The sequence below is a fragment of the Penicillium verhagenii genome (genome assembly GCF_028828195.1).
Source record: "Penicillium verhagenii strain IBT 33310 chromosome Unknown utg000009l_segment0_segment0, whole genome shotgun sequence".
NCBI classification, from domain to species: domain Eukaryota; kingdom Fungi; phylum Ascomycota; class Eurotiomycetes; order Eurotiales; family Aspergillaceae; genus Penicillium; species Penicillium verhagenii.
The window spans coordinates 244308-270571 of NW_026643173.1; the positions used below are offsets into that span (position 1 = coordinate 244308).

A 26264-nucleotide genomic window follows, 5' to 3' on the forward strand; every position below is an offset into this window, starting at 1 on the left:
CTCCACCCATTAGTGGGATCTTGGTTTGGTTATTTGACGCATGCTGTATTAGCGATTGTTTGATTCTCTTTATGACTTTGAATTTGCGGGGCGTTTAAACGATACACCTCGGAGTGCTGGGAGGTGTTGCAAAGCATCTGCGAGCATCATTGAAGCGGATGAGATATACCGCAGGTCGATCGTTTCCATATCTTTTTCTTCAATGGATGAAAATCCTACCAGATACCATTAACTCGAGGCTTTTGCTGTTACATTTCTATCATCAGTACGGTCTTATCAATTGCTCAACCAGTGAGCTTGTGAGTTTCTCTTGGATTTGCCATATTTAAGCAATGTCATCATCTGTATTTCAAAAATCGCCGAGGTCGAGTCTTGTCCTCGCAACCTTGGAAGTCTATTTAGAATCCAAGTGAACACTACCGCTGACATCCCCAAACACCTCCAAGGCATGCGAGTACTGATCACGAACCAGTCCAACCCGCGGGATCATATCACGGCCCAAGGGTAGGAACTGCTCAGCCTCATGCCCATTACCGGCACCCTGCCCTACAACAATCTCGTAGATTGCCTTTGCTGCCTTCTCCTTGTCGCCATTCCCAATGAACTTCCCACTCATAATACCCTCCATCAATTGGTCGGCAGCTGAGCCCCGATAATCCCCAGGTAGAGGGCTCTGCACAACCTTCGAGACATTCCCTATGTTCGTGTTGAAGGTACCTAGCCATACAGTCAAAGGACGGATATTGAAAGAAGAAACCTCTTTGGCCAAAACTCGTGTCGAGGCTGCGATGAGAAATACTCTCAAGATTAGACACAAACGCCGCACAAAACCACAGGTTCTCAAGCCATACTTACCATCCAGTGCAGCCTTTGCTGCAGCATAGGCGCCCATGCTAGCATTCCCGTCCAATGAAGCCCCCGAGCTGATATTCACAATAACTCCAAATCGACGTTGTCGCATGCTCGGAAGCACAGAACGGATAAGCCGTTGGGGGCCAAAGTACAGCGTTTCCATTTGACCGCGCAAGTCCTGGTCGACGAGTTGCTCCAACACACCGAAGGTGATTACACCGGCATTATTGACCAAAACATCGACATGGTGTCCGGTGGCTTCAAGGGTTCCCAGTAGTGACATAGGTGCAGTTGGATCGTCCACATCCAGTGCGTGCCATTGCCCGCCGTGACTCTTGACTTCTTCCACAAGGTCAGGTGTTCGAGAGGGATTGCGTGATGTGGCAATCATGTAGTCCCCATGAGCTTGAACTATGCGAGTGAGCTCGAGGCCTAGGCCTGAGGAGCACCCAGTAATCAACCAGGTCAGAGGAGTTGGCTTGCCGTAGGTCATGGCGTACTGGTTAGTCATGAGAGATTTGAATTTTTGTAAGTAAAGAAGCTCACTCTGATTGGAAATACTCAGATATCCTGGGGGGTTTAGGGATTATTTAAACTCAGGGAATTTTTTTTCTTTCAACCTTGAATGTTGTAGTTTTGTCTCAGTGCTCGGATTCAGGACTTTGAAATATTTAAGGCCGAATGAAAGTTGGAGAAGATTGGAGAGTACTAGTATGTGGTAGATTAGCCATCAATTGATTTTTAAGCATGGGGTTTGTTAATGGTGCTCATTGGCAGACATTGATCCTCGGATTCAGGACTTTACCGTGTTTTTAAGTCCGCTGATAAATTGGGGTAACATATTTACACCGCCTTTAATAAATAGTGCAGATTCTCAGCGTGCATACATAGTACTACACCGCCTGCCGTAAAGAAATTGATGAAAAAAATAAGGTACGGCCCGAGCGGCACGCTTAACCAGATTAGTTCTATGTAGTAGCGTGCGACTTTTGAAAGCCTTATACCTAACAGCATTCAAAGGTTTCGTCAACACACTCTTCACATCCATTCTGATATCAATAAATATATAATATTACACTTTAACAGTCAAAATATTGAAGGATGTACTCCTAATAGCTAAAAATAAAAATTGTAGGTTAAAACCGTTGCAACTCGTCACCCGGGAGTGTGCCCTCGAGAAAATGCACATCATGTTGACCCTCGCACGGCGACTCATTGCACCGCCCCGGCGGTCTGTAAAAGCTTCTTGGAATAAGCAGACAGGCGGTTAAAGCTAAAGTAATATTTTCATACTTGATAGTTTATTTCAATCCTATTCTCTCTTTTCCCCCTGCGCGCATAGTACAGGTACACATTATCACTGCCCTTGAACCATGGCTGACTCTGCGAGAAAGCAATACAGACCCCCCTTTCGAGCCCGTAGGGGGCCACAGCCAGTGGTGGTGAACCATCAGAGCCTGCATCTGCATGGGCCTATTTTTTACCAGTGGGGGCCTCCTATGTATTTTGCCTCGCCCGGGCTTCCTGGCTGGGAACCCTCTGGTGCCTTCTGTCAAACTCATCAAGTCCCTCCGCCTAATTTCTATTCCCAGCCACCCAGGCCTCTCTACCAGAGTACTGAGAATCGTGCTTGGGAACCTCACGAATTTCATCCACCTCCTCCCCTACTTGCCCCCTACCACTTTGAGGTGATCCCCCAGTCTCAGACACTTCACCCGCCTCCGTTTTCACGTTTTCCAACCACAAAGCGGGCGAATGATTATTCAGGACTGGGTCCTCTTGCGTTGCCACGCTTGCAAATCGAGCAGCAGGGAAGTTCTTGTATGGGAGTGAATCCACCCGCGCCACCTCACTATCCCGCCTACGTTTGGGGGGAGCCGAATCCTCTTTTATCGGCTTCTTACTACCCACAACAAGACATGTACCGAAACGCGCCAGTTCCATATGAGTGTGAGACTTCCACCCTTTACTCGTTTGATTGATAACAAGGATCATGTCTATGTCGAGGGATGAAACCATTCATCTCAGACTCTGAATTTTCATCCCACTTAACTGACAAAGACTTCTGTATAGGGGAACGACTAGACGAGACTGACTCAATGGTCGAGGGTTGCGTCAAGAATCCCCTCCAGACACCCACAACGAGAAAATCAGCTCCTTTGGTCGCAACAGCACCTGAATTTGTTCCTCTTTCCGCTCAAAAGAACGAGAAACAAGCTCAGAATCAAGAAAACTTGAAGTCAAAGTCTTCCTCCAGCCTTCCCGCCGCCAGCACCAAAAAGTACGCGCCTGTCTTTGCCAAGAAGGTTGTGCCCGTTGTCTCTCCCGAACCCACATTCGTCATTTCACTCAAGCCAGACCCGAACGCGAGCGTGGAAGAGAGCCTAAGGACAGTAGCTGAATACAACCGGAAATACCCAAACAGTGCTCGAGCCCAGATCTACGCTCAAATGCTTGGACCTGAAACCGTATTGCCTCCTATCCGGGAGCCCAAGCCTACTCCCCAGAAGCCCAAGCCTGCCCCTCAGAACACCAAGCCCAACTTTCTCCGCGCGTTGCAAGACCCCGCTATTGCCGACAAAGTTGGTCTTTCACTTTCAGACCCTCAGAACCCTTACACCTCGAAGAATCAGTCCAATTCCAAGAAAGCGGGAAGAAGACTCGTGGACGTATGGTTTTCAAATCATTCGCGCCCCGACGAACAATCTACTACTCCCATGATGGATGACTCGGACGAATCTGACCCCTACTCTCCAGGTCCGGTACCCTTCGATATTCAGACTCTTCCCATTGTCAATAAACCCCAGATTCGTCTGAATCCGGCGGAAGCTGGAAGGAAAGTAGTCGATCAATGGCTTCCAAACGTTCCCCACCCCAAAGAAGAACGGGTGATTTGTATGCATGATAGCCGGGAAGATCGAGAGTCGCAAATTGAGCTTGCCAACCAGCCCAATAGCCTGCCAGCTTCATCCATCAACCCCCTCGTGTCACAGAACGAGGAAGCAAATGGCGGTCGATACATCCAAGCCTTCCAGAAGTGGTGATCGTCTCGTCCGAGACTGCAGAGGAGCGTCAGGGATTAGTTTGATCGGATGTCAATATTGATACGCGGTTTATTGAGTAGCTGATGAAGTTTGTGGTGAAGCTAGTTTGATTTCGAAAGTGGGAATTATGTTTGTGTCTGCGATCTACAAATTTTTCGATATCTAGGAGGGAGATGAGGACTCGGAGGTTATGTTTATCCCGGAAGATCTGTGAAATTTTGCCCGGAACCAACTGGCAGCCATTTACAGATCTCTCATTTCAAGGTTCTGATGTTAGTGAGTGTTGAGTTTAAATGTTCGTCAAATGTTCGTGACCTTGTGTTTTTTATCTAATACCCAAGCGATCAAATTTCTCTCTGTTAATGTTCTTCTTCTTCTTCTCGTCGTATAAATCCCCATCTATACTAGTGTACATAATCATGCAAATGTTCTAAAACGCCTTAGCAGAAAGTAATACTTAGGTATGGTACCTACTAGTGATCTATTCAAGGCACAGCCCGTGCAGATCATTTCTAACCAACTTGGTATAAAGTTTAGTTAGATAGCCGACACGGGCATGACAACTTCTGTATGTGATGATGTTTCCATTTAGGCGTTGATTAGGTGTAATATTAGGATGTACCCAGAGAGGCCAGCAGAGATTCTGGGCCCTAGAACAAAAATGAAGACCAGTCAACAGGCCAATCCCAGTTATTGACATCGATCAGAAGATCCGCGAATATATCGGGTTGTTCACTCTCGTTCAAGTCAGCACTAAACAGATCCAGAGTTGGACAAAAGCTCGACGGAAAGGGGAAAAGGGAAAGAATCTGCTGTGATGTCTCTGTAGTGAGAGGAGCGTTCAAATTTGGGGCATCCGGAGGAGTGTCAGGTGTACCAAACACGCTCGCTCCTGCATGGCTCATTTCGTCGATTCGCTGCTGTACCATCATCACCGAGGGATGTTTCTCACTCATCTTCTCCAGGACCATGCGGCTAATGCGTTTCTCATTGGCCTGGTTTGGTATCTGCTCATCCGTGCTGAACGTTCGTGGTATCGAAGCCACCAAGTTTGCCCAGGCATGGATTGGTAGGAGAAATGTGGTGCCTTCGTGATAGAGAATCTCCTCGTATAACCGTGAAATACAGGACGATGCAACAATAGAGGCGCATTTCAACAACGGACAATTTTCTCGACGACCGAGAAAGCATGTCAGAATGATGGTGACCATGTAAAAGATGTAAAGCTCAGCAACTGCTCGATTATATGACCGTCTGATCTCGATCTTCTCATCGAAAAGATGTAATTCGTGAGATAGGTTATCCTGCCAGACCCTCAGTAAGTCGAGCCTTGAAAAAACCTGCATTTGCGAGGCATCGTCAGACTTTCCAATTTGCAGAACCTCCCTAAGCCTTTGACACAGCAAAGCCATCGCACAAAAAACATGCGCCTCGGCGCTTGGTGTATTGAAATCATCGATCGTTGGCAGCCGTACATTGGAATCGCCAAGTGGGAACATACCCGGGAGTCCTGAGCAACCCATTTGCATGGTATCATTCATAAACAAATACCACCAAATCCTTCTAGCTCTTTTAGGATGGTCAAAATGTAAATATGCATTTTCCTCATGCATGTGCATTTGGAGGGCCAGCCGGATTGCCGTTCCACCCCACTGCCATGGGTTATCCAAAGCGACTTCATGATTTGTATGTATGGGATAGCTGGCCAATATACATAGCGCACTTAGGATATTCAGTGGCGCCAGCTCATGGTTGATGGAGATCAATATCTTGATCCGTTTAAAGATCGCTAGCGTGGACCATTCAGTGGGACCCTCGGTGGATCGACGCATGCCACTGCCAGCGAAGTATAGTGATTGTCGAAGCAGAAGCGATTTTTCCAAATCCTCTTGTCCTCGATCAAGAACAGGAACCCAATGGAATAACTCGCAGAAATAAAAGTCGGCCAATGCTTGACAGATAACGGTAGGTGGGCAGAGAGAAGCTTGGGTTGTCTGTATGATCAGATCCACCTCATTCGCTTTGTTGGTCAACAACGGAAGATTTTGGGGATTTTCGCGGACTGTAACGGTACAACTAGGTAACTTGTTCCCTAGTACATTCAACGACGAGGGTGTCAACTGCTGAGATGTGGTAGAGTCTGTTCGAGTTGGCGAGGCGCCAGTGTTGGGCGCGGCCAGTGAAGTCCGAAGTGCTTTTTGTTTGCGGAATCCAATGTGGAGACTAGGTCGTTAGCCTCGAATATGAGAAGAAACTTGGGGTAGAATGTACTGGCAATCACGCCCTTCATGCTCACACCGACTGCAAATTCCATTTGGTCGAGCCTCGAGATCGCAGCGGACCTGGGTGACCGTCAGTATGACTGTATGGCTTCACTCGCTGAAAGGGGGTGAACCGACCTTGCGACTGTGGCATCGCACACAAACTGCCCGCGCTCGGCTTGCTGCATCCACATTGCGTCTTCTCGGCATATTCAATGCAGCGAAATCCCTTTTTTGCTCCTGTTTGCCTTCGGATGAAGTGTTCGGGAAACGATGCTGGCTTTGCCGAAGGTCATTATGTAACCCCTGCATAAATATTCGGCACTCGGCTTGTACCTTGACCAAGAGCTCGGCAATTGCTGCCATGATTAGTATACACTGCTCATCTTGGTAAACATCTTTTAAGCTACTGTACCTCTTTTTTTTTTTTTTTTTTTTCTTTCTTTCTCATTTACCTCGGATCATTCTTATCTCTCTATTCTACTTTTTACAATGGCCGATTCAAATGGCACAGTTCAACTGACCTTCCTCACAACAGGAACTGTCCGCATCAGACCCTCCATGTCCTCTCAACCCGCGAGCAATTGGCCGCTATTTCGCCGCATACGATCATTATGTGATCGATCATGGACCAAGCCTCTACCGGTTGGTGTATTTCTGATTCGTCACCCAGAAGGGCTTTTCCTCTTTGACACCGGACAATCGCCTTGCTGCAACGACTCAGGCTACCTTCCGCGCATCGCTCTTTTCAACGGTTTACTCAGTCAATTCACCATCGAACCTAAGGACGGAATTGTGGAGCAGCTGCACAGGATGGGAATAAAGCCTACCGACTTGAAGGGCGTTATCCTAAGCCATCTACACACTGATCACGCGGGTGGACTAGAGGATCTTATCGCAAAAGCCCCCGTCTTGCCTATATATATCAGTCGCGAGCACTGGAAGGCCTTTGGCGAGCATCCTTTCTTTGCGAGCTTGGAAGGGGCGACTCCCAATCATTGGCCGAAGAACTTTTCACCAAAGATTATTGATCTGCTAGACAAGCCGCTTGGGCCGTGGAAGCAGTCTTATCCCTTGACAGAGGATGAAAGAATATCCGTCGTTGACACTTCTGGGCACGTTCCAGGACATATTAGTGTGGTTATCTACAGTAATAAAGGCAGTGATCAGAAGAAACGCGTGACATATTTCCTTCCTGGTGATGCGACATACAGCATCGAGTTCCTAGAGAAGGAGCAGCCGGATGGTATCAACGATGACCCTATGCGTGCCTTGAAGACCCTGCAGGTAATCAAGCAATTTGCGAGAGAATCGGAGGTGGTCATATTGCCGAGTCATGATGTCGATACTCCTCGTCTGTTGGCTGAGCAGGTAGTCTACCGTCCTTGTGCTTGACCAGCCAAAAGCATTCCACATGTGCAAGGATTCGATGAAGTCATTTTTTAGCTCTACATAACACAGGAGTGAGATCAGTTGTAACATATATGCAAATCTATTTCAGACAATAAACATCTAGTTTATGGGGTATCATATGAAATCTCAATCGTTATACCAACACATGCGTCAATCACTCGAGATTCAACTGGAATCGCGGATGCGTCCGAATCCTCGCACCATACTTGGTGAACAGGATCGGCACAAAGCACATAACCAATGCAATGAACGCCAACAACGAGTTTCCCCAACCCAATCCAAGAGCATCATACATTGATGACCCGGCCAACGGCAAGACAGCACCGAAAATTGAACGCAAGAAAACATTCGCCGCGGTCACCGATGCCGCGTACCGAAGATATGAATCGACTAGGTAGGCGCTCACAGAGGCAAAGACAGCCACCAGACCGAATCCGAAAATGCCAGTTCCAATAATTGGCATGATCCAATGAACCTTCTCTTGTGCGGACCACCCGTACCAGAATAATCCAACGGGAATGGCCCAGCACCCGTATACCATTGGAGGGAGACGAGACTCTGGCGAGAACCGGCCCTCCGCGGAGTGTTTTGCAGCGATTCTGTTGACTGTTCGTCCGACGATAAGTAGACCAATGGCACAACCTATTCCAAAGCCCAGGTAAGCTAGCCCGGCCAAACCTTGACTGAAGCCGTAATTGTCTTCGAAGATCGACGTCATGGTAGTGAACATCAAGTAGAGGTATCCATAGGTTATAGCGGCAAATAGGGCCATCATGAAAACGATGGGTGAGGTAAACAGAAGTTTGATTGGACGAGAAAGTGCAGCGAGGAAGAGCTGACGAGGTGGTTTAGCCCCGTCATCGAAGACGGAGCGGAGATTGGGATTTCCAGTCTCTTTACGCAGGCGAGCCGCTTTACGTCGTAGTAAGATTGGCGCATATGACTCCTGGTAGCAGAATAAAGTGCCAATAAAGATAACACCAATCTAGTAGGTTTCGTATTAGATATTGTAAGTTTCACGTAGGCTGAGAGTATAAAACCCGGAGGGGGGAAGCAAACCGTAATAGCAAGAACCCAAAACACCCATCTCCACCCTTCAGCCTCTACCAAGAAGCCGCCGGCAACAGGCCCAACGACCGGCCCCATATAAGGACCCATGGCCCAGATTGCCATGACACCAGCCCGCTTCTCCTTGTACACCATATCAGCCACAGTACCAGATCCTATGGTTAGTGGGCAGACACCGGCGATACCTGCTAGCAGCCGGAAGACTAGGAGTTGAGGTAAGCTCTGCGAGACAGCACAGGCGATGGTGAAGATCAACAGGAGGATATTGCAGGAGTGGTAAAGAGGAACGCGCCCGTATAGTTCCGACAGCGGGGCGATCAAGAATGGACCAACGACATAACCTAGGACATAGATTGAGACCAGGAAGGAAGCCATCATTGTGCTATCAGAGCCGAATTCTTTCAGAATATCTGCAACACCTGGTGTAAACATTGAGGAAGCGAGAGGTCTGTGAAGTGATCATATGAGTAAGCTGCAATCCAAGGTTTCACCAGTATACTATGTTGACATGTTGAGGCCATGAATGTATGCAATCAATGGGTATATGACAAGGCACCGGAAAGTTGGTGTACATGTTCAAATGATCCAAAGAAAAAAACAGTGTATAGGAAGTACTAGTATAGTATGGATTCGTATACTGGACAGCATACATCACGAGCGGGGAAATGGACATACGTTAAAAATGTATTAATGGCCATAAAGATCAATTGTCGCCATTTCACAAAGGAAGACCAATTAAAGGGATTTTGAGGATCATCAGGGCCATCCCAATCCACCACATCAGGATCCTGAGGTTTTTCGTTGATCACGAGTTGCACTGGCTGTGCCTCGATATCTGCTTTGGCGGGCAAAGTGAGTGGATCCGTGGAATTCTCCATCTCCACCTTTCAAGTAAAATTTTTTTCTTTTTAAATGTATAATGTTCTTTAAAGATCAGCAACATTAAAAGATCATCTTTGAATATGTGCGATTTTTGCAGGATGGACGATTTATACTCGAAAAGAAAAAAACGAAAAAAAGAGCCCCCCACTTACTGCCATGTTTTCCAAGCCTCCACTTGATACAACGGCAAACCCGGCAACTTAACCTCAAGGGGAAAAGTTCCAAAGTCCGTCTCGGTTAAGGCAGTTGGGAGCCTCGGAATCCCGATTCGAGATTACTTATCGTAGCCGACGCCCCACATAAGACATCCCCGCCATAGATATGATCTATAGCATTTGAAGTAAATCAAGAAAAAAGATCCAGTCAAAAGTAAAAGTAGTATGCATTGTATGAACACATTATTGCGTTACCGCAGAATGATAAACAGGGAAGAAATTAAAGACCGTCACCGAGGGGGGGGGGAAACAGACTGCGATGGTCAGCCGAAGCAATTAGTCGCATGCGCCCATGATACCTCATCTTCAGACTTCGTGCCGATCTACATAACCAAAGCGGGATATTCAACGTTCAAAGGGAATAGCAGGACAAGACCATAAAAAAAAAGCAAAGAAGCATCAAGGGAAATATGTTTCGTATCATGAAGGAAATGAACAAGGTCACTCAAAATCGGAGGGATTCCGAGCGAACAGCCCATGACGCAGGTAGAAGAGAAAATAAGTGGCATCTATGTCTCGTTCGAGTCATTGAACCAGTGCAGTAAACCTTGCGGTAATCAAGAGCCTTATTACAATAAACCACCATGAATGATGGCATCAGAATTGATCTTGGGGTATGTGTGAAGAAACACAATTCGCTACCTTTCAGAAAATCCAGAGTCCGGAATTTTCTAACAGGAGACAAGATTGATGTGATTATCATTGAGCGCTGCACATGCGAGCATCGTGCGATGGGGGTGGAATGCAGTTGTGGCAATGGGCGACGCGCGGTTGTGATGGAGGAAACTGGAATACGGTTCGAAAGTGGAAAGATATGTCCCATCGACATTGAACGTCTTGACCTCGTGACGGTTTGTACCCCTGCGCGTGAAATGTTAGCCGTTGGCTTCACCACGAGGGGAGAAAAATGAATAACAAGACAAAAAAAAAAAAAAACTTACATGCTGAAGACAGGAGCGTGTTCATGAACGCTCAAGGTGCGGAGAGTATCTTTGGTCGCATAAATAGTAGACAGCGCATCATTCATACGGAGATCCCAGAGGCGAATCTCACCATTGCGACTGCCGGAGATGAGCTCTCGGAAACCACCACGTTGCATGTGAACGTTGGTGATCCACTGCTTGTGCTCGCGCCAGACTTTGACCATGGATGTGGTAGGCTTTAAGCGCTGGTCAAAGACGCGAACGGCACCATCACCAAAGCCAGCGACAAAGATATTGCCGGCCACTTGATCCGAGGTCAGGGACGTGATGCATGAACCGGACCGTGCGGGAATATCCTATAAAAAAGAAGTTAGAACATAAGCCAGAATATCCAAGAATGAAGAATTTCAAATCTTACGTTAGTGCAGACTTCAGTAGCTGCATTCCATACTCGAATCACCTTCACATCACCGGCCACCAAAGCCTTTCCTTGGCCTTGTTGCCAGTCAAGCACGAGACCTGCATTGCGATTGCTTGGTATAAGGTCAGGCAGCGCCCGGAATGCTGTGACAACCTCGATACCCTGGGCAGATTCGTAGTTGCGGAACAGTTTGAGCACACCGTCCGAGGAACCTGTCAACAGAAGGGCTTGATCATCTTCATTGATGTATCGAACTTCGTTGATTTTGGAACCGACCGGGTTTCCATTTGAAAACTGGTTGAGGCGCCTGTGACTCTGCCAATCCCAAATACTAAAAGCAATGGATGGTTAATACATAGCAGAAACAGAAACAGAGAAAGAGAGAGGGAAACTTACGCAATCGTATCTCGGTCGTCTGCCACTGCAATGTGATCCTCAAATTGATGGAAACACATCCTCCAAGGCTGGCTGCTATTTGATAACAATGCAACGGAATTATCCCATCGACTTGTACCTGCCTTTCCCTTGAGAGGTTGAGTTTCTGCGATGATTTTTTCGTTGCGACCGCGTCTCCAGAGGCGCTCATTGTAGTCAGAGCTTCCAGGCTCGTCAGGCTCGTTGGGTTTCATCTGAGGTTCTCGGAAATACTTTTTAACAGTCAGTATGGATTCATAATAATTCTGCAGCATAATTTTTGTGTATTTTTTTTTCGAAGGGAGTTTGATATTACCTCGGTTGACCAGTCTAGGAATCTGCTCTTGAGGGGAATGAGAGGAACGCCCTCTGAATCCATTGGTTGAAAACCTCGCGATGTTGGCGTGGGAGCCAGTTGGTAGGCGGTAGCGGGAGCGATGTGATCGTTCACTTCGGGAGGTCGTGTCCATTCGGGCGGAGCACGGCCACGAGGGGTCATGGGCATACGGCTCTTAGTGGGAGAGGAAGGAGCACTGCTTTCAGATAATGGATCTCCGGATCCTGAGCCAAATGCGAGGTTCCTAAGCGAGGCAGCGTAGCTCGCAGTGCGCTTGAAACCAAGTGAAAGATAGCCCTCTTGTTTAGAGAGGGCTGTGCTGGAGGATGGGGGCGTGGAAGGGGGGGCTATCTTCTTGGCCTCTGAACGTTCGGTTATCTGAAGTTTGTGTGACAAGCGGTAGGTGAGGTCCAAAATCTCGATTCTGACTTTATCAGCGAGGGCCGCCATCGGCGACTCCAGGAGGATCAGATGAATATAATCCACAATAACACCAGCACCTTGGGCGATTTCAGGATGCGGGTCGACAGAAATAATCAGAATCTGCTTCCAGAGAGTGCCGAAAGTAGTATTTCGAGATAACTGGAGTGTCTTCGAATCGAATTCTGAAGAGGTCTTCTGGAATTCTGCTTGAGTAGCGGGAGACGCATCATGGAGACGACGCTGCAGAGACCGCTTCTCATTCTGAAGCTCCTCAAATGCTGCCACTAAGAACTTGTTCTGGTGGCGTTTGACAAATGTGGAGAAAAACACCAGTAACTCTTTTCTGACAATGACACTCCCGTCAGCAGCCATCGGCAAGACTGCCAAGGCCAGTGACTCCTCGATCTGTGAAACTTGGTCTGTCAAATCAGGGATGCCAATGAAAGTGGTGACCGCATGCAACATTGCCGCGCGGACCTCTGGAACCGGATCAAAGTTCAGCTCGCATAGACGCGCGGGGGCTGCACATCGAATGCCCATCCACTTGGCTTCTGGGAAATCACACCAAAGCATACTGAGGCACAGACATGACCACTGTCGCAGCAAAGGGTTCTCAACGTCACCGAGATGTCTCAAGCACGAGTCAAACAGTTCACCAGATAAACACACATTCTGGCCCTGCGGGTAGTTCTTGCAGAAAATGGAAACGATGAACGCACACATAGCTCGATGTTCACTGGCATTCCCAACAGGAATAGGCGAGGCGGGATTCAAGATGGAAATGAAATAGTGAATTCCATTATCCTTGAGAAGATCGTTCTGAACGGTGTGATCAACGGCCATGATTCTCGCCCAAATGAAAACCATAACTGGCTTCAATTCCTGGGCAGCAGACTGGAGCAACTTCACAACGTAAGGGAAAATACCGATGCTAAGGGCAAGATGGACCGCCCATGGGCCCAGATCCAAGAACTTGCTCAGCAGGATTAATGCACGCAGGCGATGTGCTTGACTAAGAAGAACCTGCAAGACGATAGGCAGTTGATCCGGAGGATTTTTCTCCGTAGGTCCAGATGAAAGGTAAACCTCAAATGCGGTAAGCTGTTCGGCGAAGAACGTAGAGTGCTGGTACTCATACTGACGGCGACCCTCTTCTTGATCGATCAAAGCGGGCAGCTGTGCGAGCACCATTTCCACAGCAAGATCCCAGCTCTTCCACAAAGGATGATGATGGGTCTCGGGGAGTTCGGGTGAAGAGATTGGATGACATTTGTACGTACGCATAATCCGTTCACTTAAGAGGAAGTTGCGGAACAGCGCTGCTACCATGAGATCTTGCCGGAAAAGCTTCTTGAACAAGGCACGAGGAAGCGTATTCCAGGCGATTGTGTCCGTGATTGCGGTGAAAATCCAATTCAACTCTCCAAGAGGACTGCGCCGATCTTGGAGGCGACCTGGAACTCTGAAGTCATCGATCGAAATGTCAGTGCGTAGCGGATTCTGTAGGATGAAGAAACGCAGCGCAATCTCAATCGGGGTCGTCAAGCAACATGTGAAGAGATCGGCCGGAAGGTCTGGGTTGGTCGGGAGAGACTCATTTTTCTGGCATGCTGCCAGAAGAATGCAATCGCCATAATTTTGAACTATGGCGTTGGGGTCTCGTTTTTTCGCTTCAACGTTTTCTTTCTCATGCTTGTCCACAAAGCTATGGAAGTTTTGGACAATGTTCCCCGCATGCGATACATCAAAGACGAACAGACTTGGCCCAGCCAGCCAAGATTGCAGGTCATACAGAGGCACGGGAATGTACTGTGTGTAGTTCTTGTTAAAGACCCATATCTCACCGGACTGGGTCGGTAATGGAACTCCATGGCCATTGTAATGCAGAAGGACTCGCTCGTCCTTGGCATTCCGACGTAGGGAGATACAGAACTTCTTGGTTTCATCCACTGACGGGTCCAGATACTGCTTGTATCTTGTGCGAAGGCTCAGCGTCTCATATTGCTCTTGCAGCTTTTTGCCAATTTGCTCCATGATCTTGTTCTGTCCGCCACCGGTTGTTGAGGTGGGATCTACCCAGCATTCGAGCTTTGAGGTTGGATTGGTTTTTACTACATCGGGAGGGTCGACACCGATATTCAAGCAAATTGCCAATGCGGCGGATACGGTCTTCAACCGATCTTTCATTCTCCAGTCCTGGCTCGGCCAGCTCCCCACAGGGTCTCGGGGAATGCCGTTTGTCTCGTGTCGTTTCTCGGTAAAGTACATGTAAAAATTCTGGAGACGCGATATTAGTTCATGGTATCAAGAATACAAAGACATAACTTTGTGTCGATCAGCTTCCAAGGTTGTGCTTACCGAGTGCAAAATCTTGAGATATTCGCTTGAGGTATATTCTTCTTGCCATCCGTGTCGCATGGCGAAATCTTCCTCGTCCTCTCCAGCAGGCTTGTCAAATGTGACCCGACTGGGACCATAATCACTTTTTGCTCGCTTCAACATTGACGGTCGGCTGCTCTCCGACCTGCGAGGGGATGGACGTCGCGGCGTCTCATCTGGTCCCAGGCCGGCGTTCTCACCGGCCGAACTCGTAGGTCGAGCGGGGGTTGCGATAGAGGAGTGTTTCTGTTCGACGGTTGTGAATGAGCGATGGTGGCTGGATATCGGTGCTGGGGATCGCTCGCGGGTGGGAATGGTCGTCTCCAACTCTGGACCGAAGGCAACTCGAACGGATTTATTATTGCGACGGGGTTCAGTCGACCCATTCGTCGCGGGAGGTTGGGTAGATGGTTCCATTTCTGCTGTGGGGTCCCTCATGATGTGATATCAGTCATGGTGTTACTTTGAGAATGAAAGGTAGGACGGCGGGGAGGTGAAGAGCATAGGCAGCTCTGAGACCTCCCAGATGCCCAAAGCGGGATGAACGATCCAAATTTTATGGAATTCCAGGGATCCGAGGAGAAATATACACAGTCAGTTTAGTGAATGCGAATTTCTCAAAGTACCTCTCAGTAAGCTTGGGGGAAAGCCAACGATCTAGACGCACGCGGCAACGAGGCTCGGTGCCCAGGTGCTGTTCACCGGATTATCGGCATCCCCGCGCCCCGGCTGACTAACGGCAGCTATGACATGTTTAGCTGCAGCAAACCCCAACTAAGTACAACCAGTTTTTTTTTTTATATGATCAAATCAGATGGGTTAGTTCTGTTGGTATTTTCTCTTCTATATCTAATTTCCTTTCTATCTTTCAAAATCGTATATAACATCTTTTCTGGCATGTTGAATACCTTGGAATGTTTTCAGCTTAAGACTACTAGTTCTCATTGATGTCGGATCTTGACGGGACGGAGTTCATATAGTAACAATATCTTCCCAAGTTGCACTGGCCAACCTCTTTTATCTATATAACACAATCCATAGATGGGATGGAATGAAAGTCTTTCTATATGCAAGTCATTTAATTAGTTACAGTAATGGTTGTTGAGGAAATGTGATATCAGATCAACTGGATTTAAGATTGAATGGTCTCTTGAGTCCGAGTCCCTGCCAAGAGATCGCTCTCTCTTCATGAACACACTGTCTTAGACATATGGGAGATCACGATGTACACGGTACATTGAAAAAGGGTTCACTAAGGGAGAGACAAGAGTAAATGAATTCATTTCAATGCAATGCAATGTCGAGAAGTTCCGTTGTAGGATGTTTCCATATCATCGAATATCCTTGTACAGTCAGCATGCCATAACCGAAAAGCCTAAACCAGGACATTCCCGACTTGAAGTCTTCAATGTTGTGTTTATCTTTATTTTAACTCTTTAACAGATATTTGCTGGAGGTTTTTTTCTTGTTCAATGTTTTCAATGTCATGTACACTTTTGGGGGAACAATGTGACCTTGACCCTTTTGTTTCTATACCTGTTTCCCTGTTTCTGGATTACTTACAGTATCTTCCCCCTGCACGTTCGGTTGCCTGTGGGGAGTGGATCGCCGTGTGGGCTTTCGGGGGCGTGCGCTATAACAATTGGTGCTTTCTCTCACGGGAAAGCAAGCCAGCCCCGCGGCTTAATTATAGGATTGAAATGTCGAGTTTCATCCAATACACAACCTTGGAAATGATTACTCTGATCTCAAGGTTGAATTGGAGATGGGATTTGATATGATAGGTCTCTCTATACATTCATGTAAAGGCATTTTGATGAGTCTCATGAGAACTTCCATACATCTCAACACCTCAACAACTGTACTATCTCATTCCTTTTTTTTTTTTTTTTTTTTTTCATAAAGGAATGATGGGTAACCTCAGGTGGCTTCAATGAAACTCTTTTGTATAAGTCAAAGAATAATGAATAATGAATAATGAAAATAAAAATAAAAATAAAAAGTAGTCAAAACATCAACAAAACTTGACAGCCACAATTCCCATTTCTCCATGACGACCGGGGGCTGGAAGACATTGGAATGTAGAACACAAAGACCGTTGGAGTTGCTGCCCCTGAGTATGCAAGCGTGTTCCCCATACACTAAGACTAGTTCGATTAGACCTCCGCCAGGGAAATTGAACTCTCTCTCTCTTCATCTCTTTCTCTTCGTTTGGCCCCCCTTTTCTTACCTTATTGGTTTCTTGTTTTTTTCTTGTTCTCGAAAAGTCGAATCTCGGTCTTGATGTCCAGGATCGCCAATCGCTGGTGTTCTGTCTGATCCCGCTACAACCCAACCCCTGGGCCCATTAATTTTTTTTTTCCTTGGCTCGCGGCTTGTGCATGGAAACACCTTTCTACGGTTCCTTGTGGTTCCTGGTTCCGAACTCCACTATCGAAAACACACTCTGGTCTCTCCTCATTTCCGCCGCACTTTTAAACACATTTACCCATCCCGCCTTTCGAATCCACCGTGAGAGCAATCAGATCCGGGGGGTTTCCGACCAAATCAATACCCGGCGCCGGCGCACCAGAAACTCTGGGCCCCGGAATACCTCCCAAACTGCGCCGTGAAACGACTGAATACGACTATTAACGATGGCCTTTTTGTTTAAATCGAAGAAACACCAACAGGGCGGACCACTTCCTCCAGCGACGAGGAACGTTCACACCTCCGAAGGTGCCCCGTCCAACGGTCCGTCTGCCATGACCAATGGCGTCAAGGGCGAGGGAAGCTTGTCGCAGACCCCAACCCCCAGCAGCAGCTACAATAACTCCTTAAATTCGGCTGCGAGTCCGACGAGCCCGGATCCCATCAGAGTGCGCCAGAGAGCAGAATCGGAATCTCAGGTAAGCTTGCCGGGCGACAATGGTGGAATGCCGGTCCCTGATGAATTGTCTTCCCAGGTCCAACGACCACAACAAGGTCTGAATGGGGGCCCGCAAAGCCCCGGCAATTCTCTTTACCCATGGTCACAACGCCGTCTGAACTTTTCTTCGCCGCAAACGACACCTTTTCCAAGATATGGAGCCGCCATCAATGCCGTGGCATCTAAAGAGGGAGATATCTATATGATGGGTGGACTGGTCGATGGCTCAACGGTCAAGGGAGATTTGTGGATGATTGAGCACAGTGGTGGGAGCCTTTCCTGCTTCCAAATTGCAACGGTCTCTGAAGGTCCAGGGCCTCGAGTTGGCCATGCCAGTCTACTCGTCGGAAATGCGTGTATTGTGTTCGGAGGTGACACCAAAATCAACGAGAGTGATGCGTTGGATGACACACTTTACCTGCTGAATACCTGTAAGTCGCTCCAGCTTTGTCTCTTTGTTGTTATCAACTAATGTTTCCTGTCTCTAGCTTCCCGACAATGGTCTCGTGCGATTCCTCCCGGACCTCGCCCCGCTGGACGGTACGGTCATACCCTGAATATCTTGGGCTCGAAGCTCTACGTTTTTGGTGGTCAGGTTGAAGGATTCTTCTTCAATGATTTAATTGCATTTGATTTGAATCAGCTACAAAACCCCGCCAACAAGTGGGATGTTTTGGTCCAAAACAGCCACGAGGGAGGACCTCCCGAAGGAGAAATTCCTGCGGCCAGAACCAACCACACTATTGTCAGCCACAACGACAAACTTTACTTGTTTGGAGGAACGAACGGTGTGCGGTGGTTCAATGATGTCTGGTGCTACGATCCTCGTGGTACTGGATGGTCTGAAATCGACTGCGTCGGTTTCATCCCAACACCGCGCGAAGGCCACGCTTCGGCCTTGGTTGGTGATGTGATGTACGTATTCGGTGGCCGCACCAACGAAGGCATAGACCTCGGTGACCTTTCGGCCTTCCGTATCTCGACTCGGCGTTGGTACTCCTTCCAGAACATGGGCCCGGCACCATCCCCTCGATCTGGTCATAGCATGACTGCGTTTGGAAAACAGATTATTGTTATGGCGGGCGAACCTAGCTCCGCCCCTCGGGATGCCAATGAGCTGAGCATGGCATATATCCTTGATACATCAAAAATTCGATACCCCAATGATTCAGCCACAACCGAACGCAGTGCGGTTCCAACGGGCAGGAAAGTCAGCGTCGACAAGCAAGGACCCGCATCTGGTCGAACATCTCGGGAGGCACAAAGTGCCACTCCTGACCAGTCACGTCGCGGTCCGACACCGTCCCGCGAAAGTTTAACTCAGCCCATAGGCGGTAGACCTGGGGAGTTTGGATCGAACCCCAACCTCGGACCGGGACCGGGGTCTCGGCTCCCAAGGGCTTCAATTGCCCAGGCGCCCTCTGGACCACCTCCTCCGGGCCAAGCGCCTTCTCCTGGCCCTCGTGCCAATGGGCCCCAGCCCGTCGTAAATCCTCGCAGCAAAACCCCGACCAAGATGGACCGTGGGTACACTGGTACCGTTGATATACGCGTCGCGAATGCTGATCGAGGTGTCGAGTCTCCGGTGGCCAAAGAACAACCGCTCGATTCACAAGCATCGAGTGGTCAGCGTACCCCCACCCAGCAACAGCAAAAGATTGCTGCCAAGGCAATGGAAGCTGGTGAGGCCGCTCCGATGATATCCACTCCCGGCCGCCAGCGGTCTCTTCGCTCGCATCGGCAGCGTGGCTCGATGGACAGCGCAGAAGAATCTGTTCTTGGACGTCAAGTCAGCATTGATGGATCTATCGAGTCTCGAAGCTTCCGAAATTCTAAGACGCTCGCTGACGAGCCTCGTTCACCGAGATTGACCCCACACCAAGAGGCCTTGATCAAGGAACTTGAGGCGGCCAAGGCACGGAACGCCTGGTACGCCTCTGAACTGGCGCTAGCAAGAAAGGGCGGTTACGTACCGAACTCATCTAGCAGTCCCGCCATTGACGATCGTGCTAGCGATTCACTGAATGATGAAGATCGTCCTCTGATTGAAGCATTCCTATCGATGAGAGCTGAACTGTCTAAGATGCAGGCCACCGTAGACAGACAAGCAGCCATCGCATCCAAGCGCATTGCTGAAGTTGAGCACCAACGTGATGTCGCTGTCAGCGAGGCCGCCTATTCTCGTGCCAGACTCGCTGCCCACGGCGGCAGCCAACGCGGAACCCCGCAACCCGAGATTTCTCGCGAAAGTGAAGACGGTGAACGCCCAACTGACATGGGTCGTCGTCTTGCATTGGCTCTGGCATCCCAGTCTGAACTGAAAGGCAGACTTGATGTCTTAATCGTGGACCTCCAGCAGGAGAAACAGGCCAGAGAGTTGGCAGAGGATACCAACGAAGCTACCCGCAAACGTTTGGCAGAGCTTGAGATGCAGAGCAACGCCCTTGAGGCAGAGAATCTGCGTGCCGAGCTACATCGCGCGGAAGCTTCCTCCAGGGAAGAGGCTCTCTTACGTGCGGAGGCTGAGGCTTCGTTGAAACAACTTGTTCTTGATAAAGCGGAGCTTCTTCATCAAATCGAGGATTATTCAGGCCGCCTTATTGAATTTAACAATAACTTTGGTACACTGAAAGAAGCCGTTGGGGCTTCCGCTGCAAAATCCGCTATTATCGAAAAGAGGCTGGAGGAGGAGAGAGAACGTCGGGAGGGCCTTGAAAGGAAACTCTTGCAACTCCGCTCTGAACACGAGGAGCGAACAACGGAGTTGGAGAATACAACCCGCCGCTTGCGCGAGGCTGAAGAGCTCGCTGAGACTCATGCCAAGGAAGCTGAAACCCATAAGTTGGCTTTCGTTTCCGGTCTTGAGCGTGCCTCGTCAACTGATCTGGACGCTTCTATCCGGTCTCGTGCTGATCAGCGCGTCGCCGCGCTGGAAGCTCAGATTGAAAGGTCTGGCACTCTGGCCAAGGCCAACCAGGCGGCCGCTGATTCAGCAGCTGAGAAGTTACGCCGGGCCGAAGAGCGAATCGCTGGCCTTGAGGCTTACCAAGAGCAGGCTAGTCGTGAAGGACTACAGCTACGCCGACAGCTACAGACAGCTATGAAGGAAACTCAGGCTGCTACTGCTGATAGTAGGGACTTGAAAGCCCAACTCGATTCTCACCAACGAGAGGCCGGGGCCTTGAACATTCAGCACGCAGCTTTGAAGGACCTTTTAGGTGAGCGAGGCGTTAACCCCGATACTCGCCGGTCTCCTCGCCTCGAGTCGCCGGGCTCACGCTTCGGCACTCCCGAGCAGACCCGGTTGCGCGAGCTGGAGCAACAGCTGTCTAGCAGCATGAAATCTCATGACGACTTGAAATCTACATTCGAGTCTCGGGAGCAAGAAGCTGACCGTGCATTCCGCGAGAAGCTTGAGCAGCTTGAAAATGACTACCAATCAGCCGTCCACTACGTCAAAGGCACTGAAAAGATGTTAAAGCGTATGAAGGACGAGCTGAGTCGTTACAAGGCTCAGAATGCCAAGATGCAGTCCGAGTTAGAAATTGCAAACAAGAGTGTCGAAGACTCTAGCAACCAGTCCGAGAGTTCTGCTGAATGGGAAATCGAGCGCTCCCAGCTCCAGAAATCCATCGCCGACCTAGAGCGAAACACTTCATCGTCGATTGAGAATCTAGAAAGCCAGGTCACTCAGCTCAGGGAGCAACTTGTTATTGCGGGTACTGAGAAGGAAAGATCGCTGACTGAGCACGATCGTCTCAAGCAAGAGCTGATGGCTACCGCGGAGCGTACTCGTGCCGAATTGGAGCAGTACAAACAGGAAAACCTTCACTTGGAGACCCGGGCCTCCGACGCAGAGCAGAAAGTCAACATGCTTCTGCAGCAGGTTGAGACCTCCGTGGGTCACTATCGCCGTCAGTCCCAGCTCATTCCGGGCACTAATGGAATTTCCCGCAGTCTCAGTAACGCCTCTAGCAATACTGCTGGTGGGCGAGCGCGAGCAGACAGCAATGTTTCCCAAGAATCTACTACCTTCCCCGATAACCGAGGATCCATGGCTCTCGACTCCCTTGCCAATGAACTGGAGACCCTTCGCAGCCACTGGGAGAGCACCAACCGCAACTACCGCCTCAGCAGTCAGCTTGACATGGAACGCACCCCCACTAAAGAGGACAGCAACGGGCCAGCCTTGATGACTGACAGCCTAGCTGAATGGCGGCGGCGCCTGGATGAAGAAGAGCGAACTGTCACTGGTGCCAACAAGCCAAAGACGATGCCCTCGGGCACGAGCGCGGCCAACGTCATCTAAGTACTACTAGTACCTCTCTCATCCAACTCATTCTACGACCATGTGTTCTGAGATATGTCCATCTGCAATTCTCTGAGCGCTCTGCACATGTATTCTGCCACTTCCTCCGTTTCTCTTTTTAATTTCGCGAAGCATGATCCTTGCATGATGAAAGGTTCCTTGGCCTACACTATCATTATCGTCTTTATCTTCTTCTTTTTTTCCCGCTTTATTTTTGTTTTCGATCGGCCAAAAGGGACGGGATTCCCTTCGTTTGTTTCGATTTTGGATCGCCTTTATTGCGCCTGTGTCCGTGTTCCCACCCTCCTGTTCCTTCTTTGTCCCTCTCTACCCCTTGTTTTCTCTTTCTTTTTATACCCCGGTTTCCCGATGTTTATTGGACTCTGGCTGTACCACTAGCACATCCATGATTTCGCCGTCTACTAATAGTCAGCAATTGTCAATTATCTTATGAAGATCCATGTCGCCTTTCAAGCCTCAAAATAAGCCTGAGCACACCTCGCATGTAGATTGTAGATTGCACATGGAATCCAGAATTTTGATTTGTTCAAAAATCATACCCCAGCCTGCGGTAGGTCGCATTTGGCCCCATGCAGGCGTAAGGGTACCAGTACCGGGGCCAAGCAAACATTTCCATTGCATCTTCTACACCCAACTGATTTTTGGCAGGATAAGACATACCTAGGTATTACCTTCAGAGTCCCCCCACAGCTCCATATCTATTAGAGTTGGGGAGGGGGGGAACCTCCAAGGATAAGAAATATGGGGGCTATATTCAGGGTCTAGATCTGGAGCCAGTTGTCCAGCATATAACTGGACCAGCGGGATTGAAGATATTAATAGAAACCTTGGAATCAAGCCATGCAAGCATCAAGTTACCTGTCACCTACCTAAGCAAGCTAAGGTACCCCAGCTAATCTACAAAAGGCAACTTCCAGGTTTTGCATCCCAGTGTCAGCTGAGCGCGTATACGGTACATACGCAAGGCAATTCCGAACCCGAATGTCATTTCCTTCAAGGCGAGATCATCTTAAAAAAAAAAAAAAAAAAAGATCAAAACATGAAAAAGAGAAATGCAATAGGTAGAATTATTAGAATCAAAACAATAATCAGAAACCCCTTCCAATAGAGGATAGATATTAGCATGACTTTAAATTCGCGCAAAGTGACGGGGCAGGTACCTCGGGCGTCACACGAAATCCCTAGCGGCGCCCTGTACTCTGCAGGTCACTGTTCAGCCACCCTCTTTCGCTAATAAAATATTTACGCGCTGTTCACCGACTTCCCCCCTCTTCCCTTCTCCTTTCCCTCTCCTCCTCATCCTTCTTGCTAAACAGGTGTAGTCCTTGACTCCTGGACTTCTCTGAATTTCCATTCCAATCTCTTCTCTTGATTCGGATTTGTCCGTGTACTCCCAAATCCCTCTTGTCCCTTTCCACCTCTATCCGGTCGGCTCTGTACGGTCGGCATTGAACCTCTTTGATCCTTATCTGCGTTCTAGGTATGTATGGCCACATTAATTACCCTCTGTTATTCAAAGTCTTTTCCCCCCCCCGGTACTAGGGTATTTCTATTTCCTCGTTTGTCTGCTATTATCTTCCGGTCTTCATTTATCCCCTTCCATGCTGCGTTGAAGGCACAAGAATCCTCGTGTTGGCCACATCTGCCCATTCACGCCTTACGCTTGAGGCTCGGATATACGGTCCCCCCTCCCAAACCCAAATTCAATTATTCTCTACTTTTGACCTGTACCACCTTCCATCGCTCAGCTATCGACTCTCTTCACTTTCAACTGTCCAGCTCTATTCGATCTGTGAATGAATTACATTTGACCCTTTCTAACCATCATTCCTGACAGCTTTCCATAATTCCACACGGCTAGCCAGCCCTTTACCTCCAAGATGACGACCATGGTGAGTGCCCAACCTCTCCCAACGACCCCTTTTCCAGTCACATCCCCACGTCCATGTGTCAATCATATCCCAACCCGTGACCCGTGAGATGGGCGCCCCTTGTCTCAAAATAGCGTCAAAATCTCGCCTCCGCCGGACCACCTCCAGGTGCTGACAGCATATACAGGATTTGCGTGTCGGCAACAAGTACCGTATCGGCCGTAAGATCGGAAGCGGTAGTTTCGGTGACATTTACCTTGGTATGTATCTGTATCCAACTTCAATGGGATTTCCTCTATAACAGCATCTAATTTCAATTTGTTAGGCACAAACATCATCTCCGGTGAAGAGATTGCCATCAAGCTTGAAAGCGTCAAGGCCAAGCACCCCCAGCTCGAATATGAGGCTCGTGTCTACAAGTCTCTTGCCGGCGGTGTCGGTATTCCCTTCGTCCGCTGGTTCGGTACCGAGTGTGACTACAACGCCATGGTTATTGACCTTTTGGGCCCCAGTCTGGAAGATCTCTTCAACTTCTGCAACCGCAAGTTCTCGCTCAAGACCGTCCTCCTGCTCGCCGATCAGCTTATTTCCCGCATCGAGTACATCCACGCTAAATCTTTCATCCACCGCGATATCAAGCCCGACAACTTCCTTATGGGCATTGGCAAGCGCGGCAACCAAGTCAATGTGATCGATTTTGGTCTGGCCAAGAAGTACCGCGACCCCAAGACCCACTTCCACATCCCATACCGTGAGAACAAGAACCTCACTGGTACTGCCCGTTATGCTAGTATCAACACCCACTTGGGTGTCGAGCAGTCTCGACGTGATGATATGGAGTCACTCGGTTACGTGATGCTGTACTTCTGCCGTGGCTCCCTACCCTGGCAGGGCCTGAAGGCTGCCACCAAGAAGCAGAAATACGACCGTATCATGGAGAAGAAGATGACCACCCCCACTGAGGTTCTGTGCCGTGGCTTCCCTAATGAGTTCGCTATCTACCTGAACTACACTCGCTCGCTCCGCTTCGATGACAAGCCTGATTACTCCTACCTTCGCAAGATCTTCCGTGATCTCTTCGTTCGTGAGTCGTTCCAGTACGACTACGTGTTCGACTGGACCGTCTACAAGTACCAGAAGAACGCGGCCATGATCGTGGATGCTACCAAGAAGGACAAGGATGAAGAAGCTGCTCGCCGCCAGGGTGCTCCTGCTGCTGGCCCTATGGCTGGTGGCGCTGCTGCTAAGCCCAGTGCGATTTCGGGCCAGCGCCGCAAGGTCATTGACCGTGGCACCCTCGATAACGCTCCGGACGCTAACCGTGCCGTTGGAGGTAGTGATAGGATGTGAGTACTATGAAACCTGGTTCCGAGTAGGGAACCCCTTCTCTTTCTCCCTTTACGTTTGGTGTTTTTTCTTTCTGTGACCCTGGCGTGGAGGATCCTCTAGTTCTGAATCTGACTAATCGCATAGTCTTCGGCGTTAGGCTGCGTTCTGCCTCGAAGGGCGCTGCTTTAGGTGCTTATGGACCTTCTGACGGCCGTTCAAAGCGGGACGATGGGACCGGGGCACAATGGTACTAATCGTGGAGCACTTGCGGAGAGAAGAGGGCATGTGGATTTGCTTCCTTTGCCTCCCCCTTTCCCTCGTTCTCTCATGCACACAACCACCTTTGAAGAAACCCGGGACTCCCACTGTCAAATCGCCATGGACGTTACGCCTTGCACTCGACCTTCTTGGATTTCTCTTTTCTTTTCTTCTTGGATCTCCATTCATTCTGCAATCTCTCTAACCGCCCTTCTACCCCGTTCTCGATCATATTTCGACTTCAGCCGTTTCGATCGCTCAGTGTTTTGTCTAGCTGCTTCGGTAGCTAGACGTTCCTGACGACTGCTTTCCCCAATTCGGATTTCGTGTACCCGCTCCCCTGGGACATCCGATCGGTCTCGAAACGCTTTTGATATGGTGGCTATTTCAACTTCTTCCCTCTTTCCGGTTTCTTGCGACGGCCAATTTCTTTTTCAACAATTTCGCAAATGGCCGGATCTACAAAGGTTGAAGGAGATGCAAATGACAGCGTCAACCCTGGAAACAGAATATTATGTCTGTTGCTTTGATCGCTTGCACTGGACTTCCTGGAACCCGCATACTTATGCGCTACCCATCAATTTGTGTTCTCATTACCCCTTTGACCCAGATTGTCTTGTTTTGATTCTTACCCTTACCCACTCACGTTTGACATCTTTTTATTTTTATTTTTTATTTTCATTATTCATTGCTGCAAATCGACGCCGCATGGGGACGAGGAGAAGACTGTACTGCAGTCTGCTAGAGGGTGGAAGTGGTTATTCGGGATGTGACTTTCTTCGAGGATTGTTCGTCTGCCTTTTCATTTATTATTCTTGCCTTTGGTCCTGTGCAAGAGTCATATTTTCAGGTGGCTGATGGGTGTTCTCGGAGAAGGTCTCATCTCGTTAGGTAAATGGCGACGGAAAATGGTTAGGGTCGCTTCCGGGGAGGTTT

At 48.9% G+C, this 26264-nt stretch overlaps 9 protein-coding genes across 9 annotated transcripts; 4 read left to right on the forward strand and 5 right to left on the reverse strand.

Annotated features, from left to right (window-relative positions):
• Positions 1-394: 394 nt before the first annotated feature.
• Positions 395-1363, reverse strand: N7466_009160 (Short-chain dehydrogenase/reductase SDR; the record flags this gene model as incomplete). The annotated part of the gene is made up of 2 exons (XM_057168549.1): positions 395-783; positions 856-1363. 2 exons carry the CDS (start codon positions 1361-1363, stop codon positions 395-397), a joined length of 897 nt encoding a protein of 298 aa, XP_057017255.1.
• Positions 1364-2427: 1064 nt separating this feature from the next.
• Positions 2428-2847, reverse strand: N7466_009161 (uncharacterized protein; the record flags this gene model as incomplete). The annotated part of the gene is made up of 1 exon (XM_057168550.1): positions 2428-2847. The coding sequence occupies one exon, from the start codon at positions 2845-2847 to the stop codon at positions 2428-2430; it is 420 nt and encodes a 139-aa protein (XP_057017256.1).
• Positions 2848-2951: 104 nt separating this feature from the next.
• N7466_009162 (uncharacterized protein) lies at positions 2952-3896 on the forward strand (the record flags this gene model as incomplete). The annotated part of the gene is made up of 1 exon (XM_057168551.1): positions 2952-3896. One exon carries the CDS (start codon positions 2952-2954, stop codon positions 3894-3896), a length of 945 nt encoding a protein of 314 aa, XP_057017257.1.
• A 650-nt stretch (positions 3897-4546) lies between these two features.
• On the reverse strand, positions 4547-6351 carry N7466_009163 (fungal specific transcription factor domain-containing protein; the record flags this gene model as incomplete). The annotated part of the gene is made up of 3 exons (XM_057168552.1): positions 4547-5958; positions 6018-6238; positions 6296-6351. The coding sequence occupies 3 exons, from the start codon at positions 6349-6351 to the stop codon at positions 4547-4549; spliced, it is 1689 nt and encodes a 562-aa protein (XP_057017258.1).
• Positions 6352-6649: 298 nt separating this feature from the next.
• N7466_009164 (N-acyl homoserine lactonase family protein) lies at positions 6650-7552 on the forward strand (the record flags this gene model as incomplete). Its single annotated transcript, XM_057168553.1, has 1 exon — positions 6650-7552. One exon carries the CDS (start codon positions 6650-6652, stop codon positions 7550-7552), a length of 903 nt encoding a protein of 300 aa, XP_057017259.1.
• A 172-nt stretch (positions 7553-7724) lies between these two features.
• N7466_009165 (MFS transporter) lies at positions 7725-9516 on the reverse strand (the record flags this gene model as incomplete). The annotated part of the gene is made up of 3 exons (XM_057168554.1): positions 7725-8555; positions 8630-9086; positions 9314-9516. 3 exons carry the CDS (start codon positions 9514-9516, stop codon positions 7725-7727), a joined length of 1491 nt encoding a protein of 496 aa, XP_057017260.1.
• An 890-nt stretch (positions 9517-10406) lies between these two features.
• On the reverse strand, positions 10407-15070 carry N7466_009166 (ubiquitin-binding TORC1 subunit KOG1; the record flags this gene model as incomplete). Its single annotated transcript, XM_057168555.1, has 6 exons — positions 10407-10596; positions 10677-11014; positions 11077-11410; positions 11476-11726; positions 11810-14530; positions 14612-15070. 6 exons carry the CDS (start codon positions 15068-15070, stop codon positions 10407-10409), a joined length of 4293 nt encoding a protein of 1430 aa, XP_057017261.1.
• Positions 15071-17268: 2198 nt separating this feature from the next.
• N7466_009167 (putative cell polarity protein (Tea1)) lies at positions 17269-21849 on the forward strand (the record flags this gene model as incomplete). Its single annotated transcript, XM_057168556.1, has 2 exons — positions 17269-17971; positions 18029-21849. 2 exons carry the CDS (start codon positions 17269-17271, stop codon positions 21847-21849), a joined length of 4524 nt encoding a protein of 1507 aa, XP_057017262.1.
• Positions 21850-23750: 1901 nt separating this feature from the next.
• On the forward strand, positions 23751-25324 carry N7466_009168 (casein kinase 1 family protein; the record flags this gene model as incomplete). The annotated part of the gene is made up of 4 exons (XM_057168557.1): positions 23751-23762; positions 23929-24001; positions 24067-25074; positions 25215-25324. The coding sequence occupies 4 exons, from the start codon at positions 23751-23753 to the stop codon at positions 25322-25324; spliced, it is 1203 nt and encodes a 400-aa protein (XP_057017263.1).
• Between the last annotated feature and the right edge of the window lie 940 nt (positions 25325-26264).